This window comes from Neomonachus schauinslandi, chromosome X (assembly GCF_002201575.2).
Source record: "Neomonachus schauinslandi chromosome X, ASM220157v2, whole genome shotgun sequence".
NCBI classification, from domain to species: Eukaryota; Metazoa; Chordata; class Mammalia; order Carnivora; family Phocidae; genus Neomonachus; species Neomonachus schauinslandi.
The window spans coordinates 90,744,162-90,771,282 of NC_058419.1; the positions used below are offsets into that span (position 1 = coordinate 90,744,162).

General features: G+C 40.9%; 1 protein-coding gene and 1 non-coding gene across 7 annotated transcripts; both read right to left on the reverse strand.

Moving 5' to 3' along the window:
- Positions 1–965: 965 nt before the first annotated feature.
- On the reverse strand, positions 966–1,038 carry TRNAK-CUU. The gene has a single exon. It is a non-coding gene; the product is annotated as a tRNA-Lys (tRNA).
- An 8,687-nt stretch (positions 1,039–9,725) lies between these two features.
- On the reverse strand, positions 9,726–26,352 carry DDX3X (DEAD-box helicase 3 X-linked). Of its 6 annotated transcripts, none has more exons than XM_021682041.1 (17): positions 25,822–26,352; positions 22,752–22,809; positions 20,955–21,002; positions 18,766–18,898; positions 17,673–17,831; positions 17,490–17,589; positions 16,929–17,064; positions 15,682–15,767; positions 15,081–15,179; positions 14,811–14,971; positions 14,274–14,418; positions 14,040–14,184; positions 13,646–13,827; positions 13,440–13,557; positions 13,033–13,186; positions 12,571–12,710; positions 9,726–12,365 (listed from the first exon to the last, which is right to left on the reverse strand). In XM_021682041.1, the coding sequence occupies exons 1-17, from the start codon at positions 25,864–25,866 to the stop codon at positions 12,286–12,288; spliced, it is 1,989 nt and encodes a 662-aa protein (XP_021537716.1). In that variant the 5' UTR covers positions 25,867–26,352; the 3' UTR covers positions 9,726–12,285. The 6 variants fall into 6 exon arrangements, with proteins under 6 accessions (XP_021537716.1, XP_044767788.1, XP_021537723.1 ...); XM_044911853.1 differs by having other exon boundaries at positions 13,033–13,114; positions 25,822–25,948; XM_021682048.2 differs by having other exon boundaries at positions 12,571–12,707; positions 25,822–25,948.
- Between the last annotated feature and the right edge of the window lie 769 nt (positions 26,353–27,121).

A 27,121-nucleotide genomic window follows, 5' to 3' on the forward strand; every position in this document is an offset into this window, starting at 1 on the left:
AAAAACAATTTTTAAAAACCCTCTGTATTGTCAAAAACCAAAACACCATAAGCAATATGAAAACACAAATGGCCAAATGTAAAAAAAAAACCAAAAACCCCAAAACAAAAACAAAAACAATTTGGCTACAACTATAACAAAGACCTAATCTTCCTAATACAGAGGAGCGCCTACAAATCAAACACAAGAAATAGATCAATAACACAAAAGAAAAATCGGCCAAAGATCACTGGCAATAGATAACAGAAAAAGAAATACAAATAGCCTCTTAAATAATGGGAAGGTGTTTGAGCTCACTCAGAAGAGAACTATAAATTAAAACTATCCAGGTTAAAAAAAAAAAAAACAGGATCAATTACATTAGCCAAAATACAAGTTTGCCAACACACTCATAGACAAAACTATGGAAAAAGAAGCACTTTTTTTTTTTAAAGATTTATTTATTTATTTATTTAACAGAGAGAGAGAGAGAGAGAGAGCATAAGTAGGCAGAGCGGCAGACAGAGGGAGAGGGAGAAGCAGGCTCCCCGCGGAGCAGGGAGCCCGATGCGGGACTCGATCCCAGGACCCCGGGATCATGACCTGAGCTGAAGGCAGCCGCTTAACCAACTGAGCCACCCAGGCGCCCCAGGAAGCACTCTTGTACCTTGCTGGTGGCAGTGCAAATTGATACAACGCCTGTGGGGAACTTGACCATATGTACCCAAATTTCAATGAATATACTTATGTGTACGAAGTTAATCATTCATTGCAGTATTACTAGAAACAGGAAATGATAGAAAACAACCCATCAATAGGATAGCTGCTTAATTATGGTATAGCCACACAATAAGCATATTTTGAGTACACAATTGTAAAAAAGAATAGACTCTATGTATTGACATGCAAAATTTTCCATTATAGATTGTTTAGAAAAAAGGTATGGAACAATATAGTGTGCTCTTTTTTTTTCTAAGCAAACTCTATGCCCAACGTGGGGCTTGAACTCACGACCCTGAGATCAAGAGTCACACGCTCTACCGACTGAGCCAGCCAGGTGCCCTGTAGTATGCTAGTGTTCATGTAAAACGAGGAGAAAATATATTCATAGATGCTTCCCTTTGCATAAAGACACTCTAGAAGTATAGACAAGTAAGTAATATGTGGTTACTGGTTGGGATGGGGGCAAGGTGGGAATAAGACTTCACTGTATAACTTCACATATCGTGTGATTCTGCAAATAAGTCAATGTATTCTCTAGGTAAAATATTAAAAGACATGGTATCGAAAGCAATGGACATGGGTGGAAGTGCAAGCTGGAGAGAGAGACATGAGATCAAGCCGGGGCTTTGAGATGGGTGACGTTAAGGGAATGATCCAGAAGAGAGGGAAATACAGATGATCCATTACATTCATAGGTGAGACGCCACCACAGTGCTAAGTGGTTGAGAAAGGCACAGCCGGACGGTCAGGCCTTAAACAAGAGCACGCCATACTCCCTCCACGAGGACATAATGGAAAGCATCTAAGAGAACACCAAGTATGAATCTGGCCAGGGGTGATGCCGGTTCCTCTCTTTACTTAGGGTTTTCCACAGAGCTGTTAGCAAATACGTCCTGATCTTCTGGTACTAAATGCCTCTAAGAAACACTTTTGCTTTGGCTACTTGATCACGAAAACATGTAAACCTATAGCTGTGTCCACCTATTGACGCTACCAGTCACAACAAATCTAATCATTAGTTGTTGGCTCTCTCCCAGTAGAGAACACAATCATAGGGGCCATCCAGTGTGGTTAAGCTAGTTTTTGGAAAGCCACAGACAGGAATATAAACCCTACTGCCCTATAGAATTAGATAAAACCTCTGGAGTTGTATCCCACCCAACTCCAAAGCAGGAAATAAATAGGATTACCCAGGTTGCTGTGCTGTCAAAATTGAATTGCACACCGTCTTTTTTTTTTTTATTATCATTGTTAAAGCTGAATTCCCATCTCCAGATATTCCTTCCTGTGGTTACACACCAAAACAACAGACTTAATAGCATTAAGTTTCACTTTGTATATTTATACAATGAAAGAAGTCAGAAGAGAGAAATGAGTAGGCTGAGATTCAACCGGGGGTATGGTTAATAAATGCCCCAGACCTCATTCCTAGGAGTGGGTCCAAGTGAAAATATGTCCTTAGAAACAAAGCCTATCTGTGACACTGACACCCAAAATAAATCATTCCACAGGTCCTATTACAAGGAATACTGTTAACATTGTAGATCTCTTAGAAATCCACGGGATAAACAGACTCGCAAACTGCACACGGAAGCTTCCATGCCCCTTGTGGAAAAGGCGGCTTTGCCTAAGTGTATGCCAATTAAAGAACCTTCTACAGGAAGTCACCACAGTACAAACCAAGGACACAGTTCCCTGATGAAAACAGACATTAAAACTTTGTTATTAAAATTCTGGGACATTATGGTCATTAAGTTCAGTGCATGCTGAGAATTAATATTCAAGTAAGACTCCCAAGTACTCTCCCAATGATGAGTTTTAAGAAGATGAAACCGAAAAGGTCTAACTTACAAGTTTGAGATGAACTGAATATTGCATTTTCTGCACAGGCAGTTACTGACTTGATTTTCGGGAAGCCTCTGTCTCTTCCTAACAAGAACCCTTCCGGAAGGTGCTTACTGGATCAGAAGGGGAATGCCTGCATTAAATTTACGTGTGTTTTTATGGTTGCCTTCAGCAGGAGCGTTGCTCTGAAATATCTAGGCTGCAATGAGACCCAGCTGGACTCCTTCATATATATATTCCTACGTGAACTTCCTTCACAAAATGTGGCATTTCATGGAGACACCTGCTCCATGGACATGCTCCAAACAAGGAGCATGATCCTAGGATGAATAAATAGGAGTGCTCCAGATAGGAAGTAGCAGATGATTTTTCCTGTTGGCTGGATATTCTGAGTTCACAACTTAAAAATATATTTTAGACTCAACATAATAAAGATGTCAATTCTCCCCCAAATTGATCTATAGCTTCAGCACAATTACTATCAAAATCCCAGCAAGATTTTTTTGTAAGGAAAAGCTTATTCTAGGGGCACCTGGCTGGCTCAATCAGTAGAGCATGAGACTCTTGATCTCGGGGTCATGAGTTCAAGCCCCACGCTGGGCATAGAGATTACTTTAAAAAAAAAAAAAAAACTTATTCTAAAATTTATGTGAAAAGACAAAGGAACTAGAATAACTAAAACAAATTTGAAAAAGAGTGAAGTGGGAAGAATCACTCTACCCAGTTTTCATTCTTACTATATAGCTAGAAGTAATGGAAACAGTGTGGTGTCGGTGGAGGGACAGACACATAGATCAATGAAACAGAAGAGAACCCAATATAGACCCACACAAGGATGGTCAACTGAGTCTTGACACAGTTGCAAAGGCATTTCAACAGAGGAAGGAGAGTCTTTTCAACAAATAGTGCTACAGCAATTGAACATCCATAGATTAAAAGGTCAACCTTGGGGAGCCTGGGTGGCTCAGATGGTTAAGCATCTGCCTTCGGCTCAGGTCATGATCCCAGGGTCCTGGGATCAAGCCCCACGTCTGGCTCCTGGCTCGGCGGGGAGCCTGCTTCTCCCTCGCCCTCTGCCTCTCCCCTGCTCATGCTCTCGCTCTCTCTCTGTATCTCTCTGTCTCAAATGAATAAATAAAATCTTTAAAAAATAAAAGAATAAACAAAAGGTCAACCTTAACCTAAACCTCACACCTTAAAAATGGACTCAAAATGGATCATAGATTTAAATGTAAAATTATAAATTAGAAAAAATAGAAAATCTGTAGGACCTAGGGCTAGGTGAAGTGTTCTTAGACATGACACCAAAAGCACCATCCACAAAAGGAAATATTGATAATTGGACTGCATCAAAATTGAAAATGTTTTTAAAAAACTAAAAATGATTGCAAAAGACCCTGTTAAGAAGAAAAATTAGCAGCCTACGTGTCCACTGATGGATGAGTGGATAAAGAGGATGTGGTATGTATATATATATATATATACAATGGGATATTATTCAATCATAAAAAAGAATGAAATCTTGCCATTTGCAACAATGTGGATGATCTAGAGAGTATAATGCTGACTGAAATAAGCCAGTCAGAGAAAGACAAATACCATATCATTTCACTCATATGTGATATTTAAAAAGCAAAACAAACAAAGGAAAAAAAGAAGAGAAACAAACCAAATAACAGACTTTTTTTTTTTTTTAAGTAGGCTCCACACCTAGCATGGAGCCCACCATGGGCCTGAGATCAAGATCGTAGCTGAGATCAAGAGTCAGATGCCCAACTGGCTAAGCCACCCAGGCACCCCTCAAATAACAGACTCTTAACTATGGAGAACAGAGGATTGCCAGAGAGGAGGTGGGTAGGGGGATGGGTGAAATAGGTGATAGGGATTATGAGTAACTTATCTTTTTTTTATTTAAGTAATCTCTACACCCAACATGAAGCTCAAACTCACAACCCTGAGATTAAGAGTCACATGCTCTTCTTACTGAGCCAGCCAGGCGCCCTAAGAACACACTTATCTTGTTGAGCACTGGAATTGTTGAATCACTGTATTGTACACCTGAAACTAATAGAACACTGTATGTTAACTACACTGGAATTAAAATAATAATAAAAAGATAGACAAGCTATAGACTGGGAAAAGATATTTGTTAAGTCATACATCTGACAAAGGACTGGTACCTAGAATATATAGAGAACTCTCAAAACTCAACAGTACAAAATAAATGAACAAACAGAAACAGACTTATACATACGGAGAACAAACTGGTGGTTTCCAGAGGGGAGGGAGTTGGGGGGATGGAGGCAATAGGTGATGGGGATTAAGAGGTGCAAACTTACAGCTATGAAATAAATCATGGGGATGAAAAGTACAGCATAGGGAATATAGTCAATAATGTTGCAATAACTTTGGTGACAATGGTAGCTACACTTACTGTGGTGAGCACCATGTCATGTACAGAATTGTCAAATCTCTGAAACTAACGTAACATCATATGTCAACTATACTTCAATAATTTTTTAAAAACCTCAGCAGTGAAAAACAATTATTTTAAAATGGGCAAAAGACACATATATTTTACCAAAGAGAATATAAAGATGGCAAACAAGCACATGAAAAGATGTTCAACATCACTAGCCATTAGGGAAATGCAAATTAAGACCACAAGGAGACACCACCTCACACCAATTAGAACAGCCAAAGTAAAATATGCCAATACCAAATGCTGGGGAGGATGCAGAGAAACTGGATCTCTTGTGCATTGCTGGTGGGAATGCAAAATGGTACAGCCATCCTGGAAAATGGTTTGGCAGGTTCTTAAACTAAACAATACACTCACCATATGATCCACCAATTGCATTTCTGCCAGAAAAACAAAAATTCATGTCCACACAAAAATCTGAACAAGAATGTTCAATGTTCGTAGCAACCTTGATTAGTAATAGTCAAAAACTGGCAACAAGCCAAATATCCTTCACCAGCTGAATAAACAAACTATGGAACATCCATACCAGTCAGCAATAAATAAACCAACTATTTGCAACAACTTGAATGGCTCTCAAGGACATTATGCTGAGTGACAAAAAGCCAATCTCAAAAGGTCACATACGGCACAATTCCATTTATGTTAACAATTCTGAAATGACATTTTAGAGATGGAAAACAGATAAGCGGTTGCCAGGGGTGACAGGGTGGGGAAGCAAGAAGGGAGGCAGGTGTGACTATAAAGAGGTAGCACTAGGGAGACCTTGGTGGTGGAACAGTTCTGTGGAGGTGGTTATATGAATCAACATGTGATAAAACTGCATAGAACTACACACACACACACACAGGTACACATAAAAACTGGTGAAATCTGAAGGCAGTCTGTGGATTGTACCAATGTCAATTTCCTGGTTTTGATGTATTTTATGCCAGATTTTACCAACAGGGGAAACCGTGTGAAAGGTACACATGATCTCTTTGTACTACACTTCACAACTTCCTGTGAATTTATCATTTCAGACTAAAAAAACAAGTTTTATTGAAGATATAATTGTATAAAACTCGTTCAGTACAGGAAAAGTATGAAGCAGCAGAAAATCTTTCTGCTTCAATCAGAAGCAAGAATTGTCACTATTTTTGCAGATTTCCTTCTAGTTTTCTACATATTCTCCAAAGAGTTGAGCTCATTCTGCACACTCCAAGTTTAAACCTACTACATTCCCCATTAGAGCAATTATTTTCTCTACATCACTAATTGTAAATGGCGGCTTAATATTCTGAGTACAATATATAAAATTAAATATTAATTCAGCTCCAGTTCTAGTCAGAAGGAACAGGGTGAACAAAAACTCTGGCAGAGTGGAGGATATGTCTTCACAATAGCATCATATTCAGCTACAGTATAAGGTATGGGGAAGAAGTTAAAAGCTGCCAAGGTAGACTGGTGCGCCACACCGTTGGACCAACTTAATGGAGCGCCATTAATTTGGTTGCAGTATCTACTGTAATTTGGAATATAGAGATGATTCTGCCATGAAGTACCTGAAACATGATCATGGTAAATGGAAGTTTTGGAACAGATAATAAAGGGTAGAGAACAGCAGATTCCATACCTAAGTTTGCTGCATCAGAATTGCCTGGGTAAATTACATACAAAAGCAAAAAGCAAGAGATTCCTGAGTGAACTCCAGGGATGGATTCTATTAGGAGTTGCCATAGAATCATTTCCCAGATTCTCCGGTTGCAACATCAAGTTGGGGAATCACAAAAGAAAAACTAGGTTCCAAGAGGACAAGGACTACATTTGAAGTCATCACTACATTCCCCAACACTCAGCAGACCCCAAATCAGTTTTTGAATGATCCCTAAATCAACCTTGGCCATCCAAATGTCTACTAGATAACCCCCTAGGATCCTATCAGGTGACTGGGTCAGAAGTGGAGGTTCAGAGACCATTCTGCAACCAACTAACCAACTGATGTCAGGTAAATGAGATGGGCTGTTGAAAATCTAGGTGAGTGTGGTGTAGAATTAAGAGTGGAAAAGGAAGAATGAGGATTTCCTCTTTCTTCCAAAGATGGGAGAGGCATTTTTACTCCACTGAGCTCTTAAAAAAGTAAAATGTCAGGGCGCCACACTTGATCTCAGTGTCGTTGAGTTCAAGCCCCACTCTGGGCGTGGAACCTACTTTAAAAAAAAGTAAAATGTCCTCTTCAGTGTAACAAGGAAAACAGGAACCCTCAAATTATAAACCATGACTAGATCTGCTAACACAATAAAATCAGGACTGAAACCGTACAGACATCCACAGAAAACCTTAAGTCAGAATACAGACATGTGTCACAGTACTAACAGGCCCTCCTAATGATCCTTTGAAGAGTGGAAAGGAAATTAGAGATGTGGTCATGTCCCTAGAGGATAGAGATAGCATCAGTACTTCCTCCTTTCTAAGGCCAAACAGCATTCCATTCCACGTATACACATTTTGTTTGTCCATCCGCCAGCTGATTGGCATTTGGGTGGTTTCCACTTTTTGGTTATTGTGAATGCTATGAACATTTGCATGCAAACCTAATTGTAAGCTTGTTTTCGTTTCTCCTGGATAGAATTCTCCTAGGAGTAAAATTGCAGAGTCATATAATTCTACATTTAACACCTGTTTTGAGACTTCTGCTTCTCTTACAGTAGATGTGTTCATCTGTTTTATGGTGTTTTCTCCCATAATAAACATGTTTGCAGGTCATGAAATATTCTTCCACACTATAATTAAACATAGTGCCCTGTGTTAAAATAATCCTATTTCAGAATTACCCTGAAGACAACCCAGTCAGGTATAGGTAGGAAAAACTGATCAACAATGAAAACGAGGCAAGAAATGGAGAACAGCCATTATAGAGGAAACCACATGAGAAACAGACTGAACATGCTGAAAAGTAGATCAACTGAAATGAGGACAAGATCTGAAACAAAACAGGTTTAAACATATCGGGAATAGTGTTCAATGAGAAGAGAAAAAAACCCGAGATATTCCTAAAATGCAGTGAATGGAACCTCTGCATTCCAGTGGGAAAGCAGCTAAGACCAGTGTCAACACCCAGGTAGCTTAGTTACTGAGCTTCAAAGAGAACAAGCCTGTGACCATTCAACCAGGTCACTTAGGAGCATAGAGGCAAGGGAAACAGCCACCCATGATAAAAGAAACATACCGTTTTAAGCAAAGACATTGAACATTTTCAAACATGGCCCCTCTAAGTCATTGTAGAAAAAAATTATCTGGTGTTGAAATTCAGCCAAGAGGTGGCTAAGAACAAACCCAGGAAACATTAACAGTGGGTGGAGTGGGGAGGAGGGGGAGGGAGAATGGCTAGTATTTTGTATTTAAACATATCATTTAAATTACAAAAGTTATACTACAAAAATTAACATAGTATGCAAGTAAACTTGTATTATCTTAACCCTGCTAGACTAGAAATAATCTCAATTAAGAATTTAGACTACCCCCAGATGGCTTGTGTTCACTCTTAATTTACATAAAAAGGACCTTGAACCATCTTAGAATCCAGTTTCACTGTCACCTTGGGCCACGATCTTGTCAATCTAGCCATCCTAACATAACCTCTTTCCACTTTTGACTAAACTCAGGCTCCCCTTCCTCTTTCCCACCTCCCAAACCAGTATGGTTTATTATGCTTCAAAATTCTGCCCTAAAAATTTAGGCATGCTGCTCTGAGATCAAAATGGTCAACTATCCAGAAACAAGTATTTTACAATGCTAAAAACAAAAACAAACTATTCTCATACTGCAGAGAACTCCAAGTGAAACAAGCTGAATTAAGTACTTTCCTTAGGTTAAATCATATGATTGCCAACACTTCATGTTTGACCCCCAAAACAGAGCAGTCCTTACATATGTTAACTTCTTAGAAGAGGTCTTATCCTGACCGTCTGTTAACTGGTAGTAGGAGCCTGCAGCAAAGTGGAGTAATGGAGGCCAGCAAAGAAACTGAAGGGGGAGGAAGGGTGCCCATGCCGCCTCCATCACCCTGACCCCAAATACATTTAAAAGTAGGCTCCATGCCCAACATGGGGCTTGAACTCCCGACCCTGAGACTGAACCACGTGTTCTACCGACTGAGCCAGCCAGGAGCTCCCTCCCCCAATACATTCTTTTTTTTTTTTTTTTTTTTTTAAAGATTTTATTTATTTATTTGAGAGAGAGAATGAGAGACAGAGAGCATGAGAGGGAGGAAGGTCAGAGGGAGAAGCAGACTCCCTGCCGAGCAGGGAGCCCGATGCGGGACTCGATCCCGGGACTCCAGGATCATGACCTGAGCCGAAGGCAGTCGCTTAACCAACTGAGCCACCCAGGCGCCCTCCCCCAATACATTCTTGATCCTTAAGTGTTCACCATCACTTGGATTACTAGTACATTTGGTTTTTGCCTTCCACTGTTCAAATGACCTTCAAGTGCTTCAAAAAACAGATTCCCACCCATATTAAGCTGCTCAAAGTACAAACCAATTTGCAATACACACCGTACATCACTAAGGACCTGAATCCCATCTATTCCAACAACTTTTTTGGGCCAACTTCATCTTTTATTACAAATACTTCTATCAGAGTAATTCTGTCTCCAAGAGGCATCTCCAAATTAGCACTGGACGGCAAACCAAAAAAATTACACCTTACAATTCTTCAGGCAAGAGCACAACTTTATTTTCACCTATAATAATAAACCACAATTGACAACAACGAAGGAGACTGTGCAGTTCAACTTTTTATTTTAATAAAATCAGAATATGCACAGCACATGCAGTGCTAGCATCTAAACTAATACAGTAAGCAATTACTAAAGCTACAGTGACTTGAAGTTCAATCTTTACATTCAGCAAGTTTAAATCCATTCTTACATGATTTTTGAAACCTTAACTGAAAATATTGCTTGCTGATAAAACTTGCTCAAACGCTACCGCTGAATGTACAAGTCACTGAATATGCCAATACAACAAAGATAACCACATGTTTGAGGATTGCAATGTGCCAGACATTCACTGAAAAAAAAAATACACACAACTAAACAAAACTCACGCAACAAACATCTGAGAATCTGGACACTTCTTATCAGTGTTTTTGAAGTGTGTCATTAATATCTTAAGACAAGTGTATCAAAACCTTGGCATGATTTAATTTCAAGTCGCCAATTTTGTTTTTACTAACATCAGAAAGTTATGGCTACACTGCCAATGCCGGGTCTGCTTAATTTGACTTAAGAGTTTAATATGACTTAACATTAAAAGCTCACACTACCCCGAAATATATAATTTCACGCATACGGTGACATTCAACATTCAAGTGCCAGTGTTTTTGTACTGTCTTTTGGTCAAGTTTCTTTAAACTTTCAAAGAATCACTTTTAGGCTTACAAAAATAAATATTTGTCAAAATGTTCAATAAATATTACATAAAACTAGCAGCAAAAAGTATCTAGAAATCTGTCGTGTGCAAATAGTTTTTCTTCCCAACTATTATTCCCGTGGTCCCAAATAAATTTTAGAATCTAGTCCCATCCCCTTCCTAGACAAGCTGCGTTCAACAATCTCCAAGAGACAAAATAAGATTGGAAGTTTAAGGACACGCACACAAGACATATATATAAAATTCTCTGAATGTGCAATAAAAGAAGTACTTTGTAAAAAGTTATGGGCAAAATGTACAAGGGCCTAAACCTAGACTAATTGAAATAGCACCATAACAAATGACCTCAATACTGTCAAGTGCACCTACTTAATAAAAGTTTTAGAACAAGGCACAATACACTTGAAAATCTATTGCACTTTAGGAAATTTTTGCCGTCTTCCTATGCCACTGTAAAAAGATTGAGCGTTTTGATCACCGCATTCTGGCCACAAAATTAGCACAGAATTCAAAGTGGCAGAGGCATTTTAGTGGTGGACAATGCTCATCTTTGGCCAGATTTAGCATAAACAGACTATAAATACAATGGAAACCTATGCAACTAAAACTGACTAAAACTGCACTGTAGAGCAGAATCGACACCTTGTGCAGTTATGTACATATTTCCAACCTGTGTGATCTCAAAAATTTCAGTTTGTTACTCTTCTGGAGCCGTTTTTACAAAGTCTATAGTAAGCCAGTTTAACATCTCAACGCAGCTTGAACAGAGTAATGTGAATCGGCATTTAAAATAAAGCCTGCTGCATTAATTCTTCCTGTTCATACCCTCTTGACCAAAAAACATCAACACTAGCATGCGTTATTAGACCAAAAATCACCCAGGGCCCCGAGGAGGGCTGGTCATTGCTGTGGTCAGCCATTCTACCATTTCAATTTCATTTATGGCAGGCATTTAAAAAGTCTAAGTAGATGAATTCTCCTAAAAACCTATTTCAAGTTATCAGACCTTTAAACTTTCCCTGTAATAATATGCCCACATTTGGCTAGCTCATAGTTAATGATCTGCCTAAACATTGAAAGAGGAATTGCTGTATTTACTTGCATTAACTTTGAAAACAGTGCTTTGAATGTATGCATGTATTCATACATCACCTCATCATGACTGGAATGGCTTGTTTAAAGACTATCAGGTTCTAAATACCTATCCAGGATAGAGTGAGCAAATCAGAACTTTTAACTTAATACAGTTTGCCACATTAGAAACTAATTCCATTAATATGCTTCAAGACGTTTGTTGTTTTCCCCCAATCTGCAAGTATCAAAAAGCCCTAATGCAGGCTACCGCATAAGTTTTTTCCTTATAATATTTATGGATGAATCGATGATTCCTGTTAAGTTGTATCACACCTGTGTGCCAAGGTTTGATTTTAGCCCAAGTTCAGTAAATTTATTTTGTCAAAACAATTGATATCTTGAGCATTACTGAGCCAACAGGACATCAAAATAAAAAGTTGTCTAAAGTTAAAGGCACAGTACATTAACAAACAAATGATCCTCAGTCACAAAATTATAAATGCAGTTTGGGATGGGGGTTGGCGGGAGGGGAGTTAATCCAAACTACAGCAATGAAGTCTTCGAACCACCTTCTGAACAGGGCTGCTGATTGTTCCTTTCAATTCTTCATGTGACCTTGAGCTCCCTTAAAAAAAAAAATTTCAGTGGAGAATCACAGCTGGTAATGTACTGCGAGTTCTTGAAGCTACACAAGGTATAGTCTGGCTAAGTTACATGTGGTTTCCATATTAGCTTGTTTGGCAGGGTGGCCTACTGCAAAGCAGGTTCAGTTACCCCACCAGTCAACCCCCTGGGAGTTATAATTTCCTCCATATCCATCACTGTTGTAAAAGCCTCCATAGCCACCTAATGAGAGATTTAAAAGAGAGAGAAATTAATTAAGTCATCCACCGTTAAATACAATTTTTCCCTTCTTTAAAAGTACTCTGATGTCAAATTACGAAAAGCAATCTACAGGGCTGCACTTCCCCACTGTTTTTAATTACACTTTGAAAAAGAGGACTCCAAGGAAGAAGCCCTTCCCAAAGACAGGTTAAAAAATTCACATTACCTCCACCAAACGCCCTGCTGCTGCCATGGCCGCCTCCACCACTGCGGCTGCTGCTTGCGCGGCTGCTGCTGAAGCTGGAACTGCTGGCACCGCTGCTTTGTCGATAGTCTCGGGCGCCGAATCCTCCACTGAATCTACTACTTCAACGACAGGGTGTGTTGGGGGGTTCGTGGGACAATGAAATGCCACCAAATACCCCAATTCTTGTTAAAACTTCCCAATGGTCAATTTCTGATTTTGCAATGAAAACATTTCCCTATCCAGCCCTCTCTTCCCTAGCAGTGATCAAAGGCTGTAGCCACGAGTGGCTGGCTTCAACTCGGTGTCAACCCCTTCTAACACCCCTCACCCAAAGGACCCGGGCAACCTAAGAAATACGAAGCCTGCTCAACTAAATACTGGAAAAGTGAACTGTGGACGGGGCACCCATCCTTCTCTTTATGCACCACCTGTATGCCTTACCTCTTAGATCGTCCACGACTGCTACCCTTGTAGTGGTGTTCATAAGCCATGTTTTCTAACCAAGATGGCACTTCTTGTTTTGCTTCAACAAGAAGATCCAACAAATCCTTGGTAATATTTATATTCCTCTCGTTAAAGAATGAGGTGGCAAGGCCTAAACCAGTTCCAAAAAGTACAGAAATTAAGGTCTTCCACAAAAGCAGAGTTATTCTTACTTTCCTACACAGCATATTAAGTAGAATACCAAGAAAAGAGATGACAAGTCACTTGTTTGTATTGCTAAGATAGATTTTAACTGCATTCCTTAGAAACGGAGTAGTTCTTAGATTTAAGATCCTGGGAAGTTCTTGGCTGCACGCCTCCCACCGAAAAACCACCACCAGACCATCAAGTAACCGAACACTTACCAAGGTTCCCTACACGTCCTGTACGGCCAATGCGATGTACATATTCTTCAATATCACTTGGCAAGTCAAAATTGATAACATGTTTCACATTTGAAATATCCAGTCCTCTTGCTGCTACCTGAAAAATAATTTTTGTTATATATGGCACACTTAAAGCCAAAAGTTGAACATGCTGAACATGAAAGTGAGAACGGTCTTATACATACTGCTGTAGCCACTAGAATTGGGCTTTTTCCTGAGCGGAACTGGTGAAGGGCCTCTTCTCTATCTCTCTGAGATCGGTCTCCATGGATACTGGTACAAGCATATCCTTCATGGTACAAGAAATCTTCCAGAGAATCTGCACCCTTTTTGGTCTCCACAAACACTAAGGTCAGTGAATCCTTGCCTGATTGTGAAAAATTACCAGGTTTTTGTCACTAATAGTGACTTAGTTCTCTTTACATTTAGTAAACATGCAAAGAGAGGCAAATAATAGACTTTTAACGAATGTTCTGAATGGGGAGGAAAAGCAGTAAAGGGGATCCAAATGGATTCTCATTACCTAAGTCACCAGCGTGATGCTAATATTGCATTTTACCTGTTGCATGTATTTATTACCTGTTGCATTTAGAAGGTCAAGCAAAAATGACCGTTTGTCGGACTCTTCCACCCAAACTACTTTCTGTGTAATATTCTCAGAGGTAGAGCCAACTCTTCCTACAGCTAAAAAGATATACTCATCCAAGAAATCACGAGCCAGCATCTTAAAGAATTAAAAAAAAGAAAAAAAGTTTATTATCTACTGAAATCAACAAATTCCTAAGTGGTGAAAGCTGCAGCATCAAACAATACCTGTATTTCCTTAGGGAAAGTAGCACTAAACATCATAGTGTGGCGGACACCCTTTGGTGGCATAGTATCTTCTTCAACTATTCTACGTATCTGAGGTTCAAAACCCATATCCAACATCCGATCAGCTTCATCTAACACCAAGTATCTGCCATAAAAATAATCAGTTTAGAATTTGAGAGGACAGTTTTAGTACAGCTGTTATCAAAATTAGTATTATTTTGATAGTTAAATTCCTCATACTGCATGATTTGACACACGTACATGAGACCTAGCCCAGGATTTTTGCCATCATTCACAAGCATACAGCAAAACTAGCTCTTACTACTTTTCACTCTGTCCCAGTCTGGTTATTCTCAGCCTCTACTAAAAAAGGTCCCTGGATTTTTCAACATTAAAGTTACAATTAGCCAACTTCCTGTACAAGTACTTACACAAGCCACTTCTCAAACTTAAAAATGTCAACAATGCTAATAACTACTGCAAAACTAATGGCCGGTAATTAAATTATTACATCTCATGCACTTAAAATTAGCATACTTGCAAAAGTCTAATCCAATCTTTCCTCTTTCCATCATATCCACTAGACGTCCTGGAGTAGCTACTAACAAGTGGCATCCACGCTCTAAGTCTCGAATCTGTTGACCAATATCAGCACCACCATAAACCACGCAAGGTCGAACTCTAGATCGGTATGAAAACTGTAAGCGAAGAAAGTTTATCAACTTCAAGGCCAACACTTTTACATGGTCATAAAACATTTCATTAGAATCAATGGGAAAGCCAATAATCCCTGAAATGCATACTTACTTTCCTGGCTTCCTCGTAGATCTGTACTGCCAATTCTCTAGTTGGTGCTAATACCAAGGAGATTGGGTATTGCTTGCGACGTCCATACCTTCCATTTTCCTAAGAAATAATTTAAGTTAAATTCTTTAACATCCTTTTTTAAAGACCCACTACAACGTAATTCCCTTCTGTAATTGATTATGTGAAAACTTTTTCACTAAATAATTTGGAGTAAGTAGGAAGTTCTTTATAAAGAACTCTCATTTAGAAAGTTCTCTCAACAGCGACCTACAAAGTTCTACAATAATCTCCCACTGGGGTGCCTGGCTGGCTCAGTCGGCCCTCGGCTCAGATCATGATCCCAGGGTCCTGGGATCGAGCCCTGTGTCGGGCTCCCTGCTGGGCAATGAGCCTGCTTCTCCTTCTCCCCCACTTGTGCTCTCTAGCTGTCTCTCAAATACTTAAAATCTTAAAAAAAAAAAAAAACAATGTCCTACTTGAGGGGCACCTGGCTGGCTCAGTCTGTAGAGCATGCAACTCTTGATCTTGGGGTGGTGAATTCAAGACCTAGAGCGGGCATAGAGCCTACTTTAAAATAAAGTCCCATTTAACAAGTATTTACCTTCATGGCCCTCAAAGCCTCGCCTGGACCATCTGAATAAATCTGACTCAAGATGGGTAAGAGAAACGCTGCAGTTTTTCCAGACCCTGTTTAAGAGAAAGCATATTCTAATTCAACCACAGAAAAACCTCATTATTTTTGAATAAATATTGGTACACGAAGTTTTTTAACTGCCCTATTACTGGTTAATTAGTGGTTTTACTTTATGCCCAAATAAATTTTCTAAAAATTAACACCGAAGTTAAAAATACCGGGAAGTGACTTCTGAGTCAGCAAATGAAGACCCAGCCTATTTATCTTTGTAAATAAAGCTTTATTGGAATGCAGCCATGCAAAATTTCCATGAGGTCTATAGGTGCTTTCAGACCACAACAGCCAAAATGAGTAGATTGGCAACGGAGACCATGTGGCCCATAAAACAAAAAAGGTTTATTTTGTTCCCTTAGAGATAAAGTATACCAAACTCTGATCAATAACAATGTAGTATTCACTTCTTTGCATTTGTGTGTGTAAAGAGAACAACCATTTTGCCTCAAAAGTGATGTCAATTTCAATTTCTAATACTTCCTTGCAGGTACTGTAGATATTGATGGTGTACAAAGGATGATATTCCCACTCTCCCATAGGGAAGAAAAAATACCAAATGATTATTATGTATTTTTAAGGGGGGGGGTCTGCCACCCTCTTTCATATTGGTCAAACTCACCAATATAGCAAAGCTTGTACTCAATTTAGAGCTGTAGCCACGAATGGTTGGCTTCAACTTGGTGTCAACCCCTTCTAACACCCCTCACCCAAAGGACCCGGGCAACCTAAGAAATACCCCCATTCCCAAAAGATGGTAGGTGCTCCTTTCCCATGAAGGCACCTTTCCCTTGGCCACATTCCTGTGGATCACAGACTATTCTAATCTTATCCCCCTTATTCCAGATATAATGTTACAGTGCTCATTTCCCACCACTGCACGGACAATAATGTATCCCTCTTGAAGCAATACCGGGCTGAGGACTTTCTATAGGCCGTAATGAGAACACTAGAGAGAACATAAAATCCAAAGGTCCAACACAAGAAATAGCAGCCAGCTACTGCATACCTGTATCAAAGTATACCGGTGAGGCTACATCTGGGACTCAAGCTTCCCCGTGAGACTAAGATACCCCGTGTGTTTTTTTCTGGTACTAGCTTTACAAGACCAAACCCTATTACAGTATTCTTGACAATTTTTTACTTTTATCAAATAAACTTACCTGTTTGAGCACAAGCCATCAAGTCTCTTTTCTCTTTGATAATAGGAATAGCATGCTTCTGCACTGGAGTTGGGCGAGTATAACGAGTAAGCTCAATGTTTCCCATAATAATTTCTCCCATCTCAACATCACTGAACTGTCAAAGAAATTCAACAGGGTTAAATAGCTAGAAATGCTATCTGGAGCCATTTTTGCTTTACACTAATACAATAATAAGGGGGAGAAAAAACCCCTAACAGCTGATTTGTACCATACAGCTGCTTTACGTGAAACGACAATATATTTTGAGAAAAATCAACCCCCAGGTTTAATATACATTGGAGAAGTCTGGGTTCTTCCTATATTTGACCCATTTTCTATTTCCAATTATTAGTAATGGTGACACTGAACTCAATCTTTCCCTTTCCACAAACCAATGAGGCAGGTTTTTAATGTAACTAAAGAATTATTAAAGTAGGTACAGTCTGCATTTGCTTTTAAGAAGCCCGCCTCATTTTGACGTGCTGTGAAAAAGTTTACACTTCCCTCTGTGTCTTAAAAAGCTCAAGCACAAATACTTACACTTTCAATGTGTGGAGGACAGTTGTTGCCTGTTGCCTCAACTGGAATGTCGTCATATTTCTCAAAGTTAATCCCAGTGTTTCCTCCAGAAAAGAGTTCCCTGAAATCAAAAGATTGGTACATTTACTTGTTATACTAGCTAATAAGGCTTTATCACAATTAACATACATTTCAAAAACTTACTGTTCCAAGCGTTCACTTGGTGGGAGTGGTTTTGACCAATCATCTTCATCTGATTTGTCACACCAGCGACTATTTCCACCACGTTCAAATTTGCCAAAACCACTTCTGTCACCACGGCTGCCAATGCCATCATAGTCACTCCGTCCACGATCATCAAACCTGAACAGCATAAGCAACTAATCAGAATATCATTTAACCACTATCAGATTCCTAGTACTACTCTAGAACTGTACCTGGAGAGAAGTTGAACCGTTCATTATGGCTAACTTCAAGGATGTCAATTTTCCTTACTCTTATTTGACAAATAAGGCCTTTTATCAGACTGTCATTCACATACGCTAAGTATGTATCCTTCTTGATTTTTGTATTATACAGCCTACACAGGCCTCATACATGCTGAAATTAAGAACCAAGTCTTAAATATTTAGTATCAGCACATAACTTACGCCTTTATTTAAACTTCTCATCCAAATGTATTTTAGTGGTAGGAAAAAGAAAAAAGCACACCAAACATCAATTGTCCCAGTTATAACTAGGATGTCACTTGAAAGGACAATCAATTCACCTGTGTGACAGACTTTGGATAAAAGGTAGAAAATAATCCTTACCTGAATTAAGATGTTTTTAGTTTTAGGCCTGTTTGCGAAAAATCAGGACACACAGGACTAACCACAGCTATTAGGCGCATGAGGTCAGTTCACCACTTGTGTAATCAAAAATATAAGGTGTTTAAAAATTGTCATATAGAATATCCACAAAAAATCTCAACCATATTAGGCCACTCACTAGATAAACTTACTCCTTTACATATAAATAAAACTGAAAAAATATAAAAGCAACTGATTTCACTATGCCCAGGTGCACATTCTTATTCTCATCCAATTTCTATGTAACAAGTTCAATTTAGTTAAGACCTCTTACAGCTAGGAAAATAGGATTACACAGACATAATGCTTAACATCCAAACAGGTGGTCTATTAAGGGAAAAAAACATGCTTAATGGTCAGAGGACAAGAATGAGTACTTATCAAATTAAAGACCAATTCCTAAATTGCATACGCACAAGACCAGAAGATCAATAAAAATCACTTACCTTCCCCTTGATCCACTTCCACGATCACTAAAGAAACTAGACTTCCCTCTTGAATCACTACGAGATCCAAAACTGCTGTACGCATCCTTATCCTTACTAGAACTCCACCCTGAACTGTCTTTATCGTAGAATCCTTCAATGAAAAAAAGCAAACCCATTTTATTGTATTAATTAGAAATTTACAATACCTAGGTCTCTGAATTCGAAGCCCTCTAAAACTTTATCTTATGTGTGTGAACTGGAAGGACAATGGAAATATTCCTATCACGGTACTAGAAAAGAACCAAGATTTAGAGCTGATTTACAACTGGAACACAAAATTTTTTATATTTTTAACTCTCTCCACTAGAAAATACTGTGCACTGAGCCAAGCAATTTGACAGTCTAAAAGTGTTCTAAAATGAATAAAATACCACCTCTAAAAAGGTCAATCGCTTTGCCTATAAAACAATTGTTATATGACCACAATTTAATTTCCATTCATTTTATAGATGTGAACCCAGTTTACTAGGAAACAGCTGCCATTATTTCAATGTTTCTTAGAGGTGCTGTTTAAGACATTCCTAAAGGTCAGATTACTTTTTTTTTTTTTAAGATTTTTTATTTATTTATTTGAGAGAGAGAGAATGAGAGAGAGCACATGAGAGGGGGAGGGTCAGAGGGAGAAGCAGGCTCCCCGCCGAGCAGGGAGCCCGATGCGGGACTCGATCCCGGGACTCCAGGATCATGACCTGAGCCGAAGGCAGTCGCTTAACCAACTGAGCCACCCAGGCGCCCCCAAATTACTTTTTAATAAGAGTATTTTCCAGTTTCAATAGTAAAAAGTAGAACAATGCTCTGTTCCCATGAAATGCATACTATCAGACAAGAATCAGGAATACCTAGAAAAAAGAAAAATCCTCATCCCTGCAACACTGTTAGTGTGGACAGATTCTTATATACAACTATAAACATTCAATAACAGGGAATGAGAAAGGTATAAATTAGCCCAACAGGCAGAGGGTTTAAAAACAAGCAGTGGAGGGCTTAAACAAGTTTCAGTAGCACTTTATTAAACAGAGATCGTTTACAAGTTACTTTCCTTCCGCCTGATGTCCCTACTATTAGCCAGCCAGGTGACTGACGGCCTTAGCTAGCAATAAAGAATTTAATTACATTTCTAAGACCTTTCAGTTCTAAAACCTCTATACTGCCTCTTCCCTTTGATCTCTGTCACTGGGATGAAGAGGGAAAAGCACTAAGCACTAAATATACGCGGGGCCAATTTCAGCTAGAACACTCTCAAGAATGAGAGAACCCATGACGATAAAGACAAAATGTGCAGTAACTAGGAACAATGATATGATAGTTAAGAAATTATAATATGGATTTTATACCCATGTATTGCAGGGACAGTGCAGCTAACAAAGACTGCACATGCATATGGAGGGACGACAGCAAACCACAGGATTCTGTGGGCTTCTCCACCCTTCCGCCTTCTTTATCATCTTCTTCTTAACCTTTAAATAGTTTTCCAAACCTTCACTTTGCCTCCAAATCTCAGATCACCTATTTTATGGAATATACAGCACCCAAACAATGGTCCCATAATGAAGTATGTACTAGTTATCTATCACTACATTACAAACACAATCAGAAAAGACCAGGTGTTGTGATACATTTTAGATGAATCCTTTCAAATGAAGCAGTTAAGAGCAAGGAGATGAAACCAGAGGATCACTCCCAACTTACTGGGAGCATGCCCAATGCTACAATCGGTTTATAATCTGTTATCTATTCTGCAATAACCCATCTTTCTTTTGACAGCTCTGCAAAACAGAAATAACTGGGTTATCAACCATGCAATTTGGTTTACATAGTAGGGTGCCTACTCACCTTTTTCAATTTGAAATCATGATGTGAATGATTACAAACACAAATCACAAAGTACGACACTAGTAAAATTGTACAAAGCCATGCCCTTGGCCACAGAAAATCTAACGGAGGAAATAGAATTTTGCACTGCGTGACTGTAGATGAGTTTTCCCAAAGTGAAATATATAATAATTTATAATAATTTCCTAATATTTGAACCAATTCTGACAGGCACAGGAGAGCACAATGTTTACGGACTTCCCAAAGTGCCTCATTTTTCCCTAGGCTCCGACGTCTAAACACAAAGAATTAGGTCTACTAAGTTGTTGACTTACCTTTAGTAGCTTCTCTGTTCCTTAAGTGAGGAGGAATATAGCGCCCCTCTAAAAGAAAGAATATAAAAGTAAATGCCAAAACTTCAAGTTAAAGCTTTTCACGAAAATTTGTGCAACTAAAAAATGGTCCTGGAAAAAAATTTTTTTAGTATCCAACCTTCTAGTCTCTTACTTGGAAATTGAGAAGGGAGAAAATGAATCTACTTTTACTTTAAATGGATATTGCTTTTTAAGAACTTAAAAAAGGGAGGGGGAGGAGGAAAAGTTTGGTAAATAAAAATGACTCAGAACCTAATCACTGAAATCCACAAATAAATATAACTTGTCACTAGTGGTTAGTGTAACACAACTTTTTAAAGGGGGCTGCTATTATTTCAGAGAAAGGTCATAAGCAGACACGGTTAACAACCTAAGTATTACAACCTCACAGACTACTATGTAATAAATCATGGAATTAGACATTGAGAGACATTTTTGTTTCCATCCTGGTAAGTTCCAAAAAATAGATGATACACATTAAGGAAAAACTGCAAAGGCGAAAGGATTTCAAGGAACTGAGAGTTTTAACTTGGGGCTTGCTGAGTCTACAGTCGACTTGTTCTGTAGGCAGGCAAGAATATAGCCTAGACAATGGATGAGAAACAAAAGCAAATAATGTGTATCTACCAAGTAAAGGAAAATCAACCTGCTTTATTACTAATGAATCTACAACTTAACTCTCCTTTCCACTTTTGGGTTGAATTAAATATTAAATATCTCTAATTAGGATGACCAACCCTTAGGGGCGCCTGGGTGGCTCAGTCATTAAGCGTCTGCCTCCGGCTCAGGTCATGATCCCTGGGTCCTGGGATCGACCGCATCGGGCTCCCTGCTCAGTGGGAAGCCTGCTTTCTCCCTCTCCCACTCCCCCTGCTTGTGTTCCCTCTCTCGCTTTGTCTCTCTCTGTCAAATAAATCAATCTTAAAAAAAAGGATGACAAACCCTTAAAAGATCTTTACCATGGCAAATAAAGTAGATTATAAAAAATACGTTAACTTTGTGCCCAGCGAGGCCCTTCTTGCCTAAAAATGAGGCCACATCCTTTACTACCTAACACAGTGCTTGAAAAAAATGCTTTCATACCCTACAGCCTGTACCCATTTCCCCCCTCCTTTTCTTGGGGGGGGGTTTAATAGGAAGAGACCTGACCTGAAGGAAACTGAAGCAAGTCTACTGCCAAATAATAAACCACCTACACCTCAATACTAATCTGTAACAAGTCTCAAAAAAAGCAAAAACAAAAACTGAAAAAATAAAATGAAATATAGCTTTTATCTAACTTCTTTTGAAAAGAACAATGCAATTCAGCATTTACAATCTTCACCACCACCTCAAGATTCAGTATAGCCTTGTAAATCTCATGTTCTTCACAGGGAAGGGTTAGCTGTAGCATGTGTATGTTCCCTTTACTGAATTTAATTCTGGTAAATTCACTCGAATAGGGATAAACACATTCCCACCACCTCTAAGATGGGCTCAAGATTCATAATGAACATAAACACTTCCAAAGATAATTTGTTTGTATCAAGCTCTTTTTAATGATTTTTACTCAAAAAAAAAAAAGTCCCTTTTATTACCAAAAGGCCACAATGCTTTAGATAAATTACTAATTATACTACATAATTCTAAGAACACTGATTATATAATTCTTTCCACAGTAAAAAGTGGAGGGGAATTCTTAAGCTTTAAGTAAGTCCAATGAAACATGAAGTTATTAAAACTCTAATATTCAAGAAATTCATAAAATGGTTTACTTACTGCTTGCTGTACTTCCTCCACTCTGATTATCGGAAGAGTTCAGGTCTAGGCCAGCAAACTAGGAGAAAAGAGTTAAATGGTTAGCACACTTGAGAAAACCAGTCCTGCCCTCTAGCACTGAATAGCACTAGTTGCCCTGCCTGCTTCGTAGGGCTGATATGAAACTCTTAATGAGAATAAGAACTAAGAATGCGCTCTGAAGACTGTAAAATTCTAAGCAAACCCAAAATAGCACTGTTTATACTATAGAAAGCAGCACACCAGGATGCTAACGTTATCCGGTAGAAACTGGATCCAAATTTAAGTCATTCAATTAAAAATGAATTTCCCCCTGTAACATTTTCCATAGTAAAAGCCCCAAGAAAGTATTTTATTTATTTTTTTTTAAGGATTTTATTTATTTGACAGAGAGATAGAGCACAAGTAGGCAGAGTGGCAGTCAGAGGGAGAGGGAGAAGCAGGCTCTCTGCTGAGGACGGAGCCGGACGTGGGGCTCGATCCCAGGACCCCAGGATCATGAACTGAGCCGAAGGCAGCCGCTTAACCGACTGAGCCACCCAGGCGCTCCCCCAAGAAAGTATTTTAAAATGTCAGAGAGGCAATGGATTCATCTTTACTCCAATCATATTTGACAAATGTTTCCAATGCCACCAACTTCCTACTTGGAATTATTTTAAGCCTACAGAGCACACCTGAAAAACAGAACAAAATTTTAACTGACCATTTCTTAGTTCTTTTATCCCTAAATGCTGCGCAAGTATTTTTAATTAGGGTAGCACTCTTAAGAACTCTCCCATTTTCAAGATCCAGATTAACTTCAGAAGACTTTGGACATAAAATAGCACAAATGACATTCAACACTTTCTTGTTGAACACATTTCACTACCTTTAATCTCCATTTCTACTCATCCCCTTACACTGGAACTCAAAACCTCAACATTCTACAAAAAGACCTGCTATGGTTTCTCATTCTTTTATGACTAACCAGAAACTACTTGCAAGCAATACCGGGGGGGCGGGGAAAAACTACACGTGTCAAAACAAAAAAGATTTATTTTTTTAAGAAAGCCACAAAAGACCAAATCACATAGTACTGATGCCACCTGTTTGCAAAGATGACGTAAGTCTTCTGTTGAAAGTTCAATATTGATACTGTCAAATTGCAAGCATCATCAATGGAGTCACTGAAAACTGGAAGCAGATGCTAAATCTTAGGAAGTAAGTAAGTATGGTAGACTTTCAGGCACCTCGCTTCCATAGTTTGTATTAGCAAAAACGCTGCCATGCTTTCTGTTAACAGACTGATTCTTTCAAGTGCGATAGGAACAAAAACTCCTTTTGCACTTGTGTTACAAGTTTTCTTAATTTTACACTGGGCAACAGGAACGATAAAGAGCACGTTAAAGACCACTATAAAATGTTAGGATTACATTGCTTCATTCCTGCCTATAATCTTTTTAAAACGGCTCCACCTATACAGAAAATGTTAAAACTGGGGATAGCCAGTGCTCTTGACAAGATATTCTATGTGCTTCATTCAACATATGACCTGTCAGCAATATGGAGGATGTAACTGATTCATTAACGGGGGGGATGCTCCCGAAGAAACAGATCATTAAATCTTTAAAATTATATTACACACGACTACATTAAAATCTACTATCAATTTGTGTCACTAAACTTCGTTTCAGGATTTTTCTGGCGTTCGTGGTAAGAAGTTTAAAGGATCCAAACATCCCACCTAAAAGCTTATCTGAAGCACGTTGCTTCAGTTGCAGAGGGATGCAGACTTCCTGCCACCGAAGCCCATAACCCCTCCTCCTCGCTCAGATCACACGTCCTCCTCTAATCTACCCCCAAAGCCTTAGAAGAGGGGATTCCGGTTAAGATGACAGACCCGGAGATCTGACCTATTTCACAATTTCACTGCACAGGCAGCAACAAGTCAACAACAGTGTTTATTTCCCCCAAGCTACATTCCGGGTATTTTTCCTCCGGCCGATTCCTGGATCAAACGTCACTAACACGGGAATGGTCATACAACCCGTGGTACCACCCAAAACAACGCGCGGCCCTCGCTAAATCGCCACACTCGAAACTATCTGGAGCAAGGAAGGAAAAGGGGCCACTCCAGGTCCCTAACCTCCCTGATGTCTCTCCGCCGCGTTCTAATCTCTATCTAGAACCCAGCGCCACCGCGCACGCAGAGACCATTACTCCCTCCCCTTCCCCCCACTCCTCTCCGAATCTTCTGCGTCACAAAACTTTCCACTCCGGAAACGCGGCCTCCGCGGCCGCGGCACCCACCATACGATGGCCCCTGCGCAAAACTGACTGGAGCGAAAAAGCCTGTGGAAGGAAGCCCGGGAGGAATAAGACGTCCATTCCATGCTCCTTTCCAGGCCCTCGCCGGCCGGGGGCCCGCTCTCTCCCGCTAGTGGGCCCCAGCGCCGCCCAGCCCCACACAAAGAAGGCCGCCGCCATTACCCCGAGCGCAGGCCACCCCCCGCGCCACCCCCTCCCACATTCCAGGGCCGCGTCCCTCTGCTCACTCTCTCTCACACACACACACACACACACACACACACACACACACAAATGCCGCTGCGCGCGCGCGCACACACACCAACGCCGCCGGGTCTCTGGGACAGGAATCCAGGCCGCGCGCGCAGAGTCGAAAGCCCTAGAGGCCAAAGGGGTCCCCAATCGCGCAGCGCCGCGCACCCCCCCAACACACACCACCCATGGGTCACTAACCAGTCGAGGTTTGCGCGTGCGCGTCCCCGCGAGAGCGCGCGCACCCCCTCCCCCTCCGCTCGCCTGCGCACGCACACACAAAAGCCGCCATTGTGCTCGGCCCGGGGACAATACCGCGGGCCAAGCCGGAGCCCCGGCCCGAGCGACGGCCATAACCAGCATTCCTGCCACCTCCCCGTTCTTCCAAAGCCCCGAAACACTGACACTAGCCAGCTCGAGGCACCCAGGAAATGGGAACTAAGAGTGCCAGTTAGCGCTGCGCCATAAGCTAAGTTAGGTCAGAAACCACCCCGGTAGACTCCTTGCAGCTCACCTGCTGGTCCAGCCCGAGCGCATTTTCCACCGCCACATGACTCATCCCTGAAGAGTACCGAGAACTCGGAGTCTTCCTGTGCTGAGCGACTGTGTTTGATTCACCGCGAAGGCTCTCTCTCACGGGAGAACTGCGGCTCTGGCACTCACGGCGCGGCTACCGATCTAATATACCCACTCGAAAGGCTGCTACGTCAGCACGTAAGACGTAGGCCCTCCCTCTCACACCCGCCCTCCTCCTGCCGCTGTGACTTCTGCCTAGCTACTGCGCGCTCGTTTAGTCCAAACCTCGCGTGATTTTCTAGTCAGTCCCGTCCCTGGCTGGTTGTCCTTCCTTGGCCCACAGAGCGCCAAATCTGTCCTAGTTCGCTTGAGCTTCAGTTCCCTTGTTCTTCGCTAATACCCTAGCCTGTCTTTGAGATCTTGAGATCTCGCGATAACTCGTTGGGTCCCGTTTTCCGCCTGCGAGGAGGTCTTAAAATTTGACCTAGGCCTATTCCCCCCTTTCTCCCTGTGCTCTCAGTTTTTGCTGTTCTTTTCAACCGAGCACTCGTTCTAGTTTCTGTCAGTCCTCCGACTTGGGGATGTCGGTAGATTTCTTCGAACTAATAAGCCCTCGTTCTTTCGCGGGCAGCCTCCCCGAAAACGGAGTTAGGAAAAAAAAAGCCCGAAGCCGGGAGGACGGCGGGTCACGTGACCGCAGGTGTTGATCGCGGTGGCCATTTTGTGGAGCTGGAAACCTTGGCCTTAATTGAGTGCTCGGAAGGCGGGGGCGTGGGGGGAGAGGGAAGAGGGGTAGAGGAGGAAAGAAGGGGAAAAGGAGGAGGGGGGAAGGAGGAGGAAGGAGGGAGGAATGGTGGTGGGGAGGGGGTGGGGGTAGCGGAGGGGATCTGGGGACAAGTGCTGGCGGCCGGACCCTTAACTGCGCGGTTGCCTAGGCAGCGGGGCCGCCGCCTAGGAACGCAATAGCCCCTCCTGTTTCGCCCTGCGACGCGAGAGTGCTCCTGCGCGCGCCCCCGCCCCCCGGGGTGAGGAAACAATGAGACAATCAAGCGCTGAACCTGAGCCAGTGCTTGTGTGCCCTCCCGGGACCCCGGCCCTCCGTGGGAACAACGGCTACATTAGGCCCCTAGTTTCCTCCCGCAGGGCGCTTAGCGACTCAGGGCCGGTGGCCTCCAGTGCTCTGCTGCTTCTCCCAAAGCTAGGGGACCCTGGGGTTTGCAAACGGCTCTCCTAGAGAGTCGGCAGTGTTTGTAGCTGGGCGCAGTCAGGACTTGCGGAAGTGCTACGGCGTTATCGGC